Genomic DNA, 13,571 nt, shown 5'->3' on the forward strand with positions numbered 1-13,571 from the left:
TAGGTGCTAAGTGGGGAAGAGGTGAGGTGAGGGGGCAGGACGTCGTAGGCGACTTTTTGATAGGAAAAATATGGTACGTATTTTATTATATTTGCAAAGAGCGATGCTCCAGCAAAAGCAAAAACGGACCTAAAAAAACTAAGTCCCTACGCGTGGAGGGAGGGGACGCGAGAGAAAATCGAGTATGCAAAACAATCCAAATAAAGAGGGCTGTGTTTGCTGTCTGCGAGATGGAATGTCTGGAATATTATCAAGTAAAAAACAGGGAAGTCGAAGCACCAATGTGTTCAGCACGGTCTCATGCTTGTAAGTTTTTTAAAGGTACATATGTAATCTGGTAAAGCGTGGGGAGAGGAGGGTACTTCGTGTCACTTTTTTACCCCCTTCTGGTTTTCGAATCCGTTCCTGCCACCAGCAATGACATTACTTTGTTATTATCATGTACGTTTTTAATAAGAAAATCGGATAGGGGAGGAAGGGCTGACCTGGGCAGTGTCGCGGGTGGTGCCGGTGAGCGCGGGAGGGGATCCCACGTGGACCCGGGTGATCCGGAGGGCTGCCTGGAGGAGTGGGCAATGACCTGGGCTCTTGGGGACGAAGAGTCAACAGTTCTGCCCATCGATGTGGCAATAGTGGCTGAATCCCCCCCCCCCCCACCCGTCCTCTCAAAGGACAGGGTGGACCTAAAAGGTAAGGGTTGCTGACCCCGTGCGTTCCCTAAGGTTGTGCTGGGCATCCTTACCTGAGCCGCCCGTTCTGAACCAGAGGCCAGCACAGACCCTCGGTCGGCTCCTCTGCTGGGATCCACCCTCTGGCTCATTTCCACCTCCTGTGGAATCTGCCTGCTTTTGTTCACTGTTATATTCCCCGTGGGCCCTAGCACTGCGCCGGTCACACAGTAGCTGCTCAGTTAATACGTGTTGAAGAATGAACGGATGGATGAATGAAGGGATGCGTGAAGGAGAGAATTCAAGGGATCTGCTCCCGCCCTCGGGGCTGGACCCTCCATCCATCCGCTGCGGGAGACACAGGGAGAGCGCTCAGCGCACGCTGCCGAGCCAGTGGGGGGGGGGGGGGGCGGGACCCCCTGGGCACCTCCGGGGGCGGGGCGGGGCGGGGCTGCACCTGCTGACACCCGATCCCCTCCGCAGGTGAGTGTCCGAGCCCCGGGCGCAGCGGCGGCGCCGCCAAGCGGAAGAAGAAGCAGCGGCGGAACCGGACCACGTTCAACAGCAGCCAGCTGCAGGCGCTGGAGCGCGTGTTCGAGCGCACGCACTACCCCGACGCCTTTGTGCGCGAGGAGCTGGCGCGGCGCGTCAACCTCAGCGAGGCGCGTGTGCAGGTGAGCGCCGCGCACGCGCGGGCGCCCGCGGGAGCGCTCAGCCCCCTCGCCGTCTGGGGGGCGCAGCTGCTGCGGAGGAGCGGTAATTAAGAGCGGGAGCGTCCGAGGCCCGGAGCACCGAGGTTCGAGGTTCGAGGCCAAGCCCTGCCACTTCCCAGCTGTGTGGCCTTGGGCAGGTTACCTAACCTCTCTGGTGCCTCCCTGTAAAACGAGGATCGCGTGGGTCTATTTCCTGGGGTTCTTACGAGAACCAAAGTAGTGGATATATTTGGGAGTTTAAAAATTTTTTTTATTTTTTTATTTTATTTTATTTTGTTTTATTTTTAAAAATTTTTTCAACGCTTTTTATTTATTTTTGGGACAGAGAGAGACAGAGCATGAGCGGGGGAGGGGCAGGGAGAGAGGGAGACCCGGAATCCCAAGCAGGCTCCAGGCTCCGAGCCATCAGCCCAGAGCCTGACGCGGGGCTCGAACTCACGGACCGCGAGATCATGACCGGAGCCGGAGTCCGTCGCTCCACCGACGGAGCCCCCCGGGCGCCCCTGGTTAATATGTTTGTCAGCGGGCTTGGAGCCGTGCCCGGCGTGGAAGGTTTGGGTGACTAAACGCCGTGTTGCAGCGTTCAGCCCCGCTCTGAGCCAAGTGCCCCTCTCTAGTTGCAACCTTACCACGGTGAAGTGCTCATTTTTGCACACGCTCACCCAGCAGCCTTAGCATCCCCATCTTCCCAAGGAGGAAGCTGAGGCTCCGTGGGGCCGCCCGTCCAGAGCTGGTGGCAGAGCGGGCCCGCACCGCCGTCCCAAAGGACTTGGGGTCCCCCCTTGCGGCCTGCTGTGCCCCGTTCAGCACGCCTTCCCACCCCCAGGTCTGGTTTCAGAACCGCCGGGCCAAGTTCCGCCGAAACGAGAGGGCCATGCTGGCCAACCGCTCCGCCTCGCTGCTCAAGTCCTACAGCCAGGAGGCCGCCATCGAGCAGCCCGTGGTTCCCCGGCCCGCCACCCTGAGCCCCGATTATCTTTCCTGGACGGCCTCGTCCCCCTACAGGTGAGAGCAGGAACCCCTTCTGGCGGGAGGGGGAGCAGCCTGGGCGACCCGCGCGGCCTCTTAGGGCCCGGGGCTCCTTTGAGCATCTCAAGACAGCTGTGCATGGTGCCCAGGCGCCCCTGAAGCCTGGGCCTTCCGTGTGGGGACACGTGTGTGTGCCGATCTCCCTGGGAGGCCAGGGAGGGCTGAGGGCACGGCTCCCCTGTCCCAGGGACCCGGCTGGGGTCCAGAGCCACGTTCTGGGGCAGTTTTGTCCTGGTCAAAGCTGGAAAAAGGCGGCAGGGCAGGAAGGAAGAGGGAAGGGGTGCCAGGGAGTCGTTTTTCTGTGCCCACAACTCCAAGGGGTGACACCTGTCCCTTAGTCTGTGTGAGTCACTCTGCTGGAGCCCTGGTCTTGTGGGAGGCAAGATCCGGCGGGTCGGCTTGTGGGGTCAGAGTCCTCGTGATCCCATGTTGGCCAGCTCTCCTGCCCTGTCCTTACCCGGAGCGGAAGGGCCACCAAGAGGTGGTTTGCCGTGTCTCCATCCTGCTGTGCACCAGGCCCAGTGCAGGTGCTGGGTGGAGGGGGGCGGGGGCGGGGACGGGACCCAGGACCTGCTCTCCGGAGGCTCCTGATCCAGGGAGGGACGCCTACAGATCCACAGGAGCTGCCTGTGTCCCCGTGCTGTCTGTGGGCATTTCTGACTCCTCCCCAAATTCTGCAGCCCCGATCATGCCCATCCCGTGGCGGGGAGGGCTTGCCGGGAACGTAAACCGAGGAAGGGAGGCGGGAGGACCAGAGGCTGGGGTCCAGGGCTGGCAGCCAGAAGTGGTCAGCTTCGGGCATCACGTCAGCCACAGCCCCGTGTCCTGGTATCTTCTGTCGCCCCCAGCACGGTGCCGCCCTACAGCCCTGGAGGCTCAGGCCCTGCGACCCCGGGAGTCAACATGGCCAACAGCATCGCCAGCCTCCGTCTCAAGGCCAAGGAGTTCAGCCTGCACCACAGCCAGGTGCCCACGGTGAACTGATGGTCGGCCCGCCAGGACCCAGCTGCCCGCCTGGTCTCACAACGGCAGAGAGGGCAGACGTGCGGGAGAGTGCCCTTCTCCTGTCCCCTGTCTCCAGGACAGGGATCTCCTGGGCCCTCTCTCCAGTCTGGACTCCCAGGCCCAAGAGGCTGCTGAGATCCCGGGAGCCTGGCTCAGGCCCCCGTCTACAGCCGTGGGAGACTTTGGCCCATGACCTTTGGGGGGGGTTGGGCCAGAGGTGGAGCAGGAACCCCACAAGGACTGCATTTATTTTGTGTATTAAAACCAAAAAGCTTTTGTCTTTAAGAAATAAAAAAAAAATTTTTTTTAAACCCCAAAAAGGTTGAGGGAGGGCGGGCGGACGAGGGCAGCAAAGTAATTGAGGGATGGCCTTCTGGGGCCCTGCTCTGGCCTGCAGCCGTCGTGGGGACGGCCCTGGGCCATGCTCGGACCAGCAGCCATGGCAGGACCAGATGCCCTCATGTCCCAGCCTTCTTCTGCACGAAGCTCTCCATCACCCTGCAGAGCCCCAGGGCTGGGGAGTGGGGGAGGAAATCAGAGACCGGCCCTGGACCCCGTGGACACCCAGGCATCTGGGAGAAAGCCCTGCTGTGTGACACTGGGCGGGATCCCTTCCCTGTCTGGGCAGGGAGTATCCCCTCTGGGCAGGGAGTATCCCCTCTGCCCTATGGTGGGGGGCAGGGTAGGTGACCTTGGATTCCTGGGCTGAGCTGACAGAGTGTGAGGCAGGTGCTAGAAATTCAATTCCTTATCTCTGGGGCTTGCAGGATGTAGGGGACCTTCCTGGGCATTTGACTGTAGAGCGGCCGAGACAAATGCCCCAGACATAGTGCAGAGTGGAGGTCCCAGGTGGCCCCCCGGGACGGAGGAGTGGTCCCAACAGCCAAGGACACCAGAAGACCTTATCCTAGTCCGCCCGCCTTTTTGCAGACGATAAGGGTCACAGAGGACACATGTGCCACCAGCCAATGACGTCACTTGTAAGGGAGTCTGCGGGAAGCCCGGGCCCCCTCCGCCTGGCCCCATACCACTCTTTCTGTGGGGCGCACCCTCCAGGGAAGTTCAGAGTCATTTCTGCTGAGGGGGCCCTCAGTCAGCCCCCAAGTAAGTAGGACAGCGCTCCTCGACCCCCAGAGGGCACGAAGGCGACCAGTCCCTCCTGGCGATGGCCCTCGCGGTGACACGGCGGTCACACCCCATGGGGTAGATCAGCTGACCTCTTGTCCCGGAGTCTGCCCTGCCCTTGCAGCCAAGTGCCCCAAAGCGTCCGTGTTCCCGCCCATCAGCTGCACACCCCTGATGACCCCCAAACGGGTCAAAGCCTCGGGGACAATCCTTGTGTCGGGGACGATCCCCATTTGTGTCTTGGGAGGTATGGTAATCATACCTGCGAGTCAGACGAGGACCCCTCCCCACCCTTCAGCTGGAATTTCGCCACGAAAACGGGGTTCTCGCGCACTGAGCTTCTTGCCTCCTTCGGACGCGCAGACGAGCCCCAGGACGCTCCCCGTGTGACTGCCTTGCGGCTGGACAGTTGGGACTCCGTCCGCAGGAGAGCGTGGGGCACCGTTGAGGGTGAGGGAGGCACGGGCTCCGGCTGAAGGCGTGGGGGGGGGGGGGGGGGTCCTGCGGGTGTTTTGGGGGGGCCCGGGCTCACCCTGACTGCGAGGGCCAGAGGGGGGGAGGCACCGGTGCCCGGGCCGGGGGGGGGGGGGGGGTGGGGGAGCGTGTGCGGCCAGAGCCGCGTCGTCTTCCTCCGTGTGGCCTCTGCCTCGGGTAAGTGGTTCCTGGGCCACCATTTGCCACTTATTCATTGAATAAACATGACACGCTGTGTGAGGAGAGAGCAGAGAACTGACGCAGGGTCCCTCGGGGCAGAGGCCACACCAGGCCCGGGGAGCCCCAAACTTAGTCTCAGACATCTGGGCAGCCTTCCCGGAAGCGGCGTCCTGCAAGGACGAAGAGTTTGCCGGGCCAAGGCGGGGGTGGGGGTGGGGAGGAGAACAGTGTTTCTAGCTAAGGGAACAGCGTGCGTGAAGGCCCCGGGAGGAGCCAAAAGCTGTCTCTCGGGGCCAGCGGGGACAGTTCCCGGGCTGGATCTCCTCATGCACGATGAAGGTGGAGAGGAGCAGAGGCTGGCTTAAGTGGGGCCCGTGGGGCCAGATGGAGAATTCTGGATGTCATCCTGGCGGCGGGGAGCTGTGGTGGAGGGACACGCCCCCCCGGGGTTCCGTGTGGAGGAGTGGCCCCAGGGCTAAGAGTGGAGGCAGAGTGACCCCTGCGGGGGCCAGGGCAGATGCTGGATGGACAGGAGCCCGGACCGGATGGGGACAGAGCGGGCAGATCTGGGAGGTATCCCGGACACAGCAGGGCAGGGGTTAATGACCAGATGACGGGCTGAGGGAGACGGCCAGGTGGCCAGGATGTGGCTTAGGCACGCGGGCCTGGGAGAAAGAGATTCTGGAAGAGGGGCCTGCCTGGTAGAGGTGTCGGGAAGACGCTGGCCTGCCCTTCTACCCACACGAGAGCTGGGCCGTCCTTTTCCAAGCAGGGAGTGGCGTCCTCCCTCGTGAGGAGCTGACCGTGTCCCCCACCCCCGACCCCAGGAATCTGCACGAGTGAAGGGCCGGCCCGCGGGGTCCAGAGCAGTGCCCTCGCCACTGGATGGAGGCCCATCGGTTTATGTCTCATCCAAAGGGAGGGTCTCACGAAGCATCGCCAGGTCGGGGCTGCCTGCGGCGGAGATGGGGTCACACTGGGCGGAGGGCTCCGGTTGGGGGGTGGGGGGAAGGCGGGTCCCAACAACACCCGCTGCAGAGAAAGCTGGGGGCCCGTTTCCCACGGAGGCGCTGGCCCTGCCGTTGGGCCACCAGGATTTCGGTGTCACTTCCTCCCAAGCACGCTAGAGAAAACAAACCGTCTTAATCGTTTACATATGCCGCTCCGGGAGCTGAGGGAGGGGAGCACAGCAGCCCCCCTCCCCCCCCCCCCCCCCCCGTAACAGAAAATCTATTCAAACATTGCTGTCACTCTTGTAGCCCTGATTGCTGGGCTGTGTGGGCAGCCGTCCTGGGATAGAATTTTCCATGAGGATAAGGTACCCCGGGCCCCGTCCCAGGCTGGGAGAACTTGGAACCTTCCTCTCTCGGCCTCCCTCTGCCCCTTTGGCCAAGCACGCTTGGGAGAGGAGATTGCAAGCATCTGCCTCTATTTTTTTTGTTTGTTTGTTTGTTCGTTTGAAATAAAGGAAGGTGATTGGGAGAAAGAGAAAAGGCAGTCCGGCTCTCGGAAAACCCCAGACCTGAGAAACAGACCGGTTTGACCTTGGGCAGAGCACTTCTCCGGGCCTCAGTTTCGTCCTCTGTAAAATGGGGTAAGAACACGTAATGATCACAGAAGCCACGCCACAGGATTGTTGGCACAGAGTTACCTTCTATCAACGGGCACTTTGGTGTTTATGGTGACAGCACGCAGAGTGGAGTTTGAGGTCCCGGGGTGCAGTGAACAGCGTTCCTGCCCGGAGAACCTGGCGCACACCATTCAGGGCCCCTTCTTTGCCCACACTCTTGGGGAACGCCAGTTGAGGACCAAAGCAAAATGGCATCCCCACGTCCCACCCCTGTGTCATCCCTCCCTGGAGGGCGCTGTGAGGCCACTGTCGGGCACAGAGCTGGGAGAACCACAGGCCTAGTAGGGGGGCCCCTTACCTAGCCTTCTCTTGAAACACAAAGGGACGAACAAATCCTAAATCACCAGCAGGGGTCACAGCGCAAACACTGGCACCAGCCTTCCGGAACGTGTCCCATCTGATGCCATCTGTCAGCCCCACGTTGAGAAAGAATCCAAAAGGGGAATCAAAACCAATGCGTGCTGAGCCGTTTGCCCCACGTTTCATCCCCGTGGTGTAAAAACCCTGAGAAGGCGGGAACCAAAAGGTAAATATTGTAGTTTACGTTTTATGGGCGGCTTGCAATCCACTCGTCTGCATATTTTCTGTGACGTGGCTGATAACCCTATCGAAAAACAAAAAACAAACAGGCCCACGTAATCGTCTCCACTGGCGAAGGAGCTCTTTAAAGATGGAAAATGTGTTGGGGCGCCTGGGTGGCTCAGTCGGTTAAGCGTCTGACTTCAGCTCAGGTCGTGATCTCACAGTTCATGAGTTCGAGCCTCGCATCGGACTCTTTGCTGACAGCTGGGAGCCTGGGCCTGCTTTGGCTTCTCTCGCTCGCTCTCTCTCTGCTCCTTCCCTGCTCACATGCTCTCTCTCTCAAAAATAAATAAACATTAAAGGAAAAGAAAAAGCACTGAAAGGAGAGGTGTGCGGTAGGCATCCTTCTAGAATGGCCCCGTGATTCTCACCCCCAGGTAACCACAGCTTTGTGAAATCCCCTCTCCTTGAGTGTGGGTGGAAACTCTGACTTGTTTCTAACCGAAAATGAAGGAAGTTAGCAGAGTTTATGAAGGTCCCTAATCAGTTGACTTGACTTAATCAAAAGGGAGAGTGATTATCCTGGGTGGGCCTGACCTAAGCAGGTGAGCCTTCTAAAGAGACTCCAGTCTTCCCTGAAAGAAGGGGCTCAAAGTAGAGAGATGCTCTCTTGCCTGCCGGCCTTATAACCAAACAGCCCTGTTGTGAACTGCCTTTGGGGGCGGTGGCCCCCAGCAGCGGGGCGGGGGGGGGGCTCAGTCTTAACAGCCGACTGCAAGGAATTCAATTCCCCGTATAACGTGAATGTGCTTTAGAAGGGGACACTGAGTTCCACAAGAGGCCCCAGCCCCAAAGGCCTCTTTGTCTGCCGCGAGACCCCTAGCAGAGGACCCAGTTAAGCTGTGCCCCGACTCTTGACCTACAGAAACTGTCAGATCATGAATGGGTGTTGTTTTAAGCCACTACGTTTGCAGCGACTTGTTACACGGCATAGACAGGAACACAGGTGGAGATAGAGCTTGGATGTCTACCTTGAGCTGGGCCTCCCTCTGCCCGTGGCACAGGACCCAAGGACCTGGTGCCCAAGGACCCCAGACCCACCACAGAGGCGACCTGGAGCCTTTGCTCGAATTATCTGCCAGGCCACAGGAACAGCCTCCCCTCTCACCTCCTTCCGGGCCCTTCTGTACAAGCTGACCGATTTCTTGCCCTAAAACCCAGCTCCGATCATGTCCCTTCCCTGTCTAAAGCCTCCTGCGGCTCCCGAGGGCTCTCTTAACGATGTTCCATCACCCAGGCCAGGTGTTCGGGGCTCCACCACCTAGCCCTGCTCTTCCTGTCCAGCCTTAACCCCTCCTTGTCCCCCGCCCCAGACTCCAGACAATCCCTCCAGACGGTTCCTTTTCCCTGTCTCGTTCCTTCCTCTGGCTGCTCTCTTATGGCCGTGAAAATGCATTCCAATGAGGGTTATGATGTAGTGTCAACTTTTTTTTTTAAGAGAGAGAGAGAGAGAGAGAGAAAGAGAAAGAGGGAGAGAGAGAGAGACAGAGAGAGAATCTCAAGCAGTTTCCACACTCAGCACGGAGCCCAACACGAGGCTCAATCCCACGACCCCGGGCTCACAGCCTGAGCCGAAACTGAGAGTCAGACGCTCAACCCACCAAGCTGCCCAGGTGACCCTGTAGTGTCAGCTTTTTAAAAAAACAAAGTCAAGTTCTAGACAGCCTGCAGATACCTCTGCATGTCTGGGGAGCTGCGTGAAGTTTGAAAAAGAATAATTCAATGTCATAATTTTATATTTGGAAATGGAAAGGAGAACCCTATTATTTTCAAGGTTCGAGCTTTGGAAAGGGAAGCGGCTCAGAATCTTCTTGGCTGGCACAGATACCCTTGTCCCGTGGGTGGCCACATGACAGGCTCTCCAGGGAGCAGAGGTGAAGAAACCTGACATGCCTCACCGTCTCTCTCTCTCTCTTTGGAGAGATATATACACACACACTCATATATAAGTGTATTATTTATACACTGACACATTTACATGTATCTACTATGCACAGATATATTATGCTTATTACATCTCATATGCATGTTTGTAATATGCATGGTTAAAAAAAAATCTGGCAACTAATAAACCATAATGTGAACGGTGATTTTTCTCAGGGACGCGGGATCGTGGGGGGTCTCTGCTCTTTATATACACGCTTGTAAATTTCCCCACGCGGGCACTAAAACTTGACAAGACTCTTTTTTTTTTTTAAACAATTTTTTTTCATGTTTTTATTTATTTCTGAGACAGAGAGAGACAGAGCATGAGCAGGGGAGGGGCAGAGAGAGAGGGAGACACAGAATCTGAAGCAGGTTCCAGGCTCTGAGTTGTTGGCACAGAGCCCGACGCGGGGCTCGAACTCACGAGCTGTGAGATCATGACCTGAGCTGAAGTCGGACGCCCAACGAGCTGGGCCACCCAGGTGACCCATCAAAACTCTTTTTAAAATCCCATCCAAATGGGGACTGTTGTTTTGGAGCACAATCTCTATACCGCGAGCCTCAAAAAAAACACATGCCTCTCACTCGGCAATTTTGCTTCTAGAAACGTACCTTCAAGAAACGGACGTGCACAGAGATTTATGTTCGAAGATGCTCGTGAAAGCAGTGCTGATCCCGACGCGGCCTTGGAAAATTGACTTATCCGACGATGAGGGCCGAGTAAATAAATGACGAGGTTGTCCGGGATGATGAAAAACCAGGGGGATAAAACTCGCGTTCTTGACCATCGAAAGCCCCGGGAGGAAGTGCAAATGTACCGTTAAGGAAAACCTCCAGCGGTGACAAAAAAGCCGGTCCCGCATGTCGCTGCAAGACTGTGGGAGCCCCGAGCCCGGATGCCACCCGGGTCTGTGACGCGCCAGGAAGCCCTTCACAAAAACTTTGGGTCGTGGAATCCCACACCGGATAAAGGCAATCCTGAAGCCTTACCTTGTGTTGCACGTACACACACAGTCACGTTCATTTTACACACTATCTGTTCACTTAACACAAACACCTTAGGAGCCAGGCACCCTTCCGAGGCCTGGGGACACGGGCCCAGTAGGAAAATGGCAGAGGCCCACACCCCTGTGCCCCTCGCACTCTACAGGAAGAGACCAACAACGAAGAAAAGAAGCGGCCAGCCTCGCGAGAAGGCAGCGTCCCTCGAGTGGGAGGCGAGGGGAGAGGCAGGGATCTGATTGGGAAGTGGTCGCGATGACCCCAGCCCTCATCACAACGGGCACGAACAAGGGTCCCAGAGCCCCCGGGGGGCGACCCAGGACTGCCTCTGTGTGGTGACAGTACGGGAGGTTTTTATTTTCTTCTTCGAGCTTTCCCATGGTTCCCGAACCTTTGACACTGACCACTGGTCATACCTATAATTCACAGTTCGGGGCGCCTGGGTGGCTCAGTGGGTTAAGCGTCCGACTTCGGCTCAGGTCACGATCTCGCGGTCCATGGGTTCGAGCCCCGCGTCGGGCTCTGTGCTGATGGCTCGGAGCCTGGAGCCTCTTCCGATTCTGTGTCTCCCTCTCTCTCTCTGCCCCTCCCCTACTCACTCTCAAAAAATGAATAAATGTGAAAAAAAAAATTTTTAATAAGTTAAACAAACAAACAAACAAGCAACACCCCCCTTTCAGGTTCCAGTTCAAAGGATACCTCTCCTGGCAAGGTTGATTGGATTTCACCAGCCGGACACCTAGCCCCTTTGCTGTGACCCCCCCACCCCCACCCCGCCAAGGCCCAGCCCGCTTAGAAGGGGTGGGTCTTTCCTCCCTGGCCAACAGCCTCCTGGGGACACACACACACACATGCACACACACACAGAGGCTTCTGTGGGTCCTCTGGGAACCGGGCTCTGCTTCTGCAGGGGGTCCCCAGATCCTGTCCCTGCCTCCCGGACTGAAATCCAGGCTTCTTCGCCTTCTCAATAGTTGCCTGGTTTCTCAGGTCCCTCTCACACCGGGGAAGCTTTTGGAAGCCTCGAGCCAAGAAGTCCGTTGGACCAGGGAGCCCCAGGGTTTCCCGGCAGGGGCCCTCACGGGACAGGGGCCCCCAGCCATCACCTGTCTTGAGCTTCCTCCGTAGAATGTGTGCGCGCTGGAGTGGGGGTATAGCTTCTATGACGTTAGACCACACTGGCAACATTTTGGGGGCAGGGTCCCAACTTGACCCTGGGGTCTCTGTGACACCCCAGCCCGGCTCGGGCCTTTCCTGCTCACTCAGAGCCCAGGAGAAGATGCCCCCAGACACGACACCCCAACCAGGGCCACCTCAGCTTCCCGGGCCCGGGTGTGCGGCCACGGGGCTCCCAGCCCTCCCCCACCCTGGATTGGGTCTGCCCGGCTGGCAGGAGCACAGCACATCCCTGGGCGTCCTCCTCCCCTGCTCCGGCCAGCTGCCCCCGGACAGCACCCTCGGCTGGCCCTTCCCAGCCCTCCGCTCACACCTGCCTCTCCCCTGCCTCTCCCCTGGGCCCTCCCGCTCTGCTCCGCCCACTGCCTGGCGGTCAACCCTACTTTGCTGGCTTTCTCAGACATCCTTTGAGGACGCAGACCCCAACTCTACCGATCCCCCCTCCAAAGACCCCCAACAAGGCCCCAGAGCCTCAAATGAGCCCCGCTGCTGCTGACTCCTTTAGCCTCATTTTCTGCACACCCCTCCCCTTCCCCTCCCCTCCTCCCACTCCTCCGCTAGCCTTCCCTTCACCCCCTCCCCTCCATACCCACGCCCCCCCACCCCCCACCTCCCTTCCACCGCCGCATCTTCCCTCCACCCCCCTCCCTGCCACCCCCTACTTTTCCTCCACATCCCCACTGCAAGATCCCAGCGGCGAGAGCTCTGCTCCTCTTTGCCCCTCAGTTTCCTCCGTTTGGATAATCCCCCTAAAACAGATCTGTCTCACCTCTATTCCCAGGTGACTTCTGCCCCCCCCCCCCCCCCCCCCCCCGCGGAAGCCTGTCTCCGCAGGGCTCCTAAGGCGCTCCCTGTGCCCCCACTGCCTCATCCCCCCCCCCATTAGGGTGCCGGCACTCTAGGTGGTCACTGTGCTGTCCTGCTGTCCCCCAGGCCTGGCCCAGCATCTAAGGAGGTTCCACAGAGGTGAATGGCTGGGGGGCAAGGCGCAGGGGCTCATCGGCTCCGTGGCTCCACGGGGCCACCCCCTCCATCCAGGTTCACAGGGCTCCCTCCTCACCCGGCTCTGAGCTGTGCCCTCTCAGCCCCTCTTTCTCCACGAGGGAAAATACACACAAGTGGGGGGAGGGGGCGGGGGCGCCTGGGTGGCTCCGTCGGTTGAGCGTCCAATCCCAGGGTCGTGGGATCGAGCCCCGCGTCGGGCTGAGGCGCAGCCTCCTTAAGATTCTTCCTCTTTCCCTCTGCTCCTCTCCCGGACTCGGCTCGCACCCTCTCTCTCTCTAAAACAAACAAATACACACACACACACACACACACACACACCCCTGGCCTTTTACCACACCCCAGCTGGGGGACAGTGGGCAAGCGACCTCTCCCCTCTGAGCCCTACTTCCGCCAACTGAAAACAGAAATGCCTCCCTCCCGGGATCAGTGCAAGGATCGCGTGAAAAAAGATCGTAAGCACCGCGCCCAGCCAGCGCTTAGCAAACGGCAGGCTCTCTCGGGCTGCGACGGGGCCCTTCCCTGTTCTGGATGAGCGTTCGGCTCCCTCCGGAGGCTAGAGTCTCATCTCACCACCAGAGGGCAGTGTTGTCCACTCCCAGCTGTGAGCGCCTCCCCACCCACGGAGCCTCAGGGACCAGGGGGAAGCTGGAATTTCTGGAGAGGTCAGGGGTCCCCACGAGGCCCCCACCCGGCAGGTGCATCAAGGGCAGTTCAGCGGCTTCGGGCTGTTGGGAGGGACACCTGCCCAGCGCCTTCTCCAGACCCTGGAGAGAAGCGGCAGCGCTGAGAGGCGGTCAGGGGAGGTGAGGCAGCAGGGGATGGTGGTTAGAGCGGGGCTTCGGAGGCGGACGCGCCAGATTCAGAGCGGGGCCCTGCGCGTCAGGGGCCCACCTCCTGGAGCCTCAGTGTCCTCATCTGTAAAGGATGGACTTGATAGACCACCTTACTCACCTGTGGGAAGGAGGCAGGAGGGGGCCCGCGAGCACCCAGCCTGCATGTTTGCGTGGGACTTAACCACCCCCCCCCCCCCCCCCCCCCCCCCCCCCCCCCCCCCCC

The 13,571-nt window shown here is 59.2% G+C and overlaps 1 protein-coding gene across 1 annotated transcript; it reads left to right on the top strand.

Moving 5' to 3' along the window:
- Window positions 1-1,132: 1,132 nt before the first annotated feature.
- On the top strand, window positions 1,133-3,447 carry PRRX2 (paired related homeobox 2; the record flags this gene model as incomplete). Its single annotated transcript, XM_049631502.1, has 3 exons — window positions 1,133-1,342; window positions 2,208-2,386; window positions 3,259-3,447. Coding segments are annotated over 3 exons (525 nt in total), but the record flags the coding sequence as incomplete, so codon positions are not given.
- Between the last annotated feature and the right edge of the window lie 10,124 nt (window positions 3,448-13,571).

The sequence above is a fragment of the Panthera uncia genome, chromosome D4 (assembly GCF_023721935.1).
Source record: "Panthera uncia isolate 11264 chromosome D4, Puncia_PCG_1.0, whole genome shotgun sequence".
In the NCBI taxonomy this organism is placed as follows: Eukaryota; Metazoa; Chordata; class Mammalia; order Carnivora; family Felidae; genus Panthera; species Panthera uncia.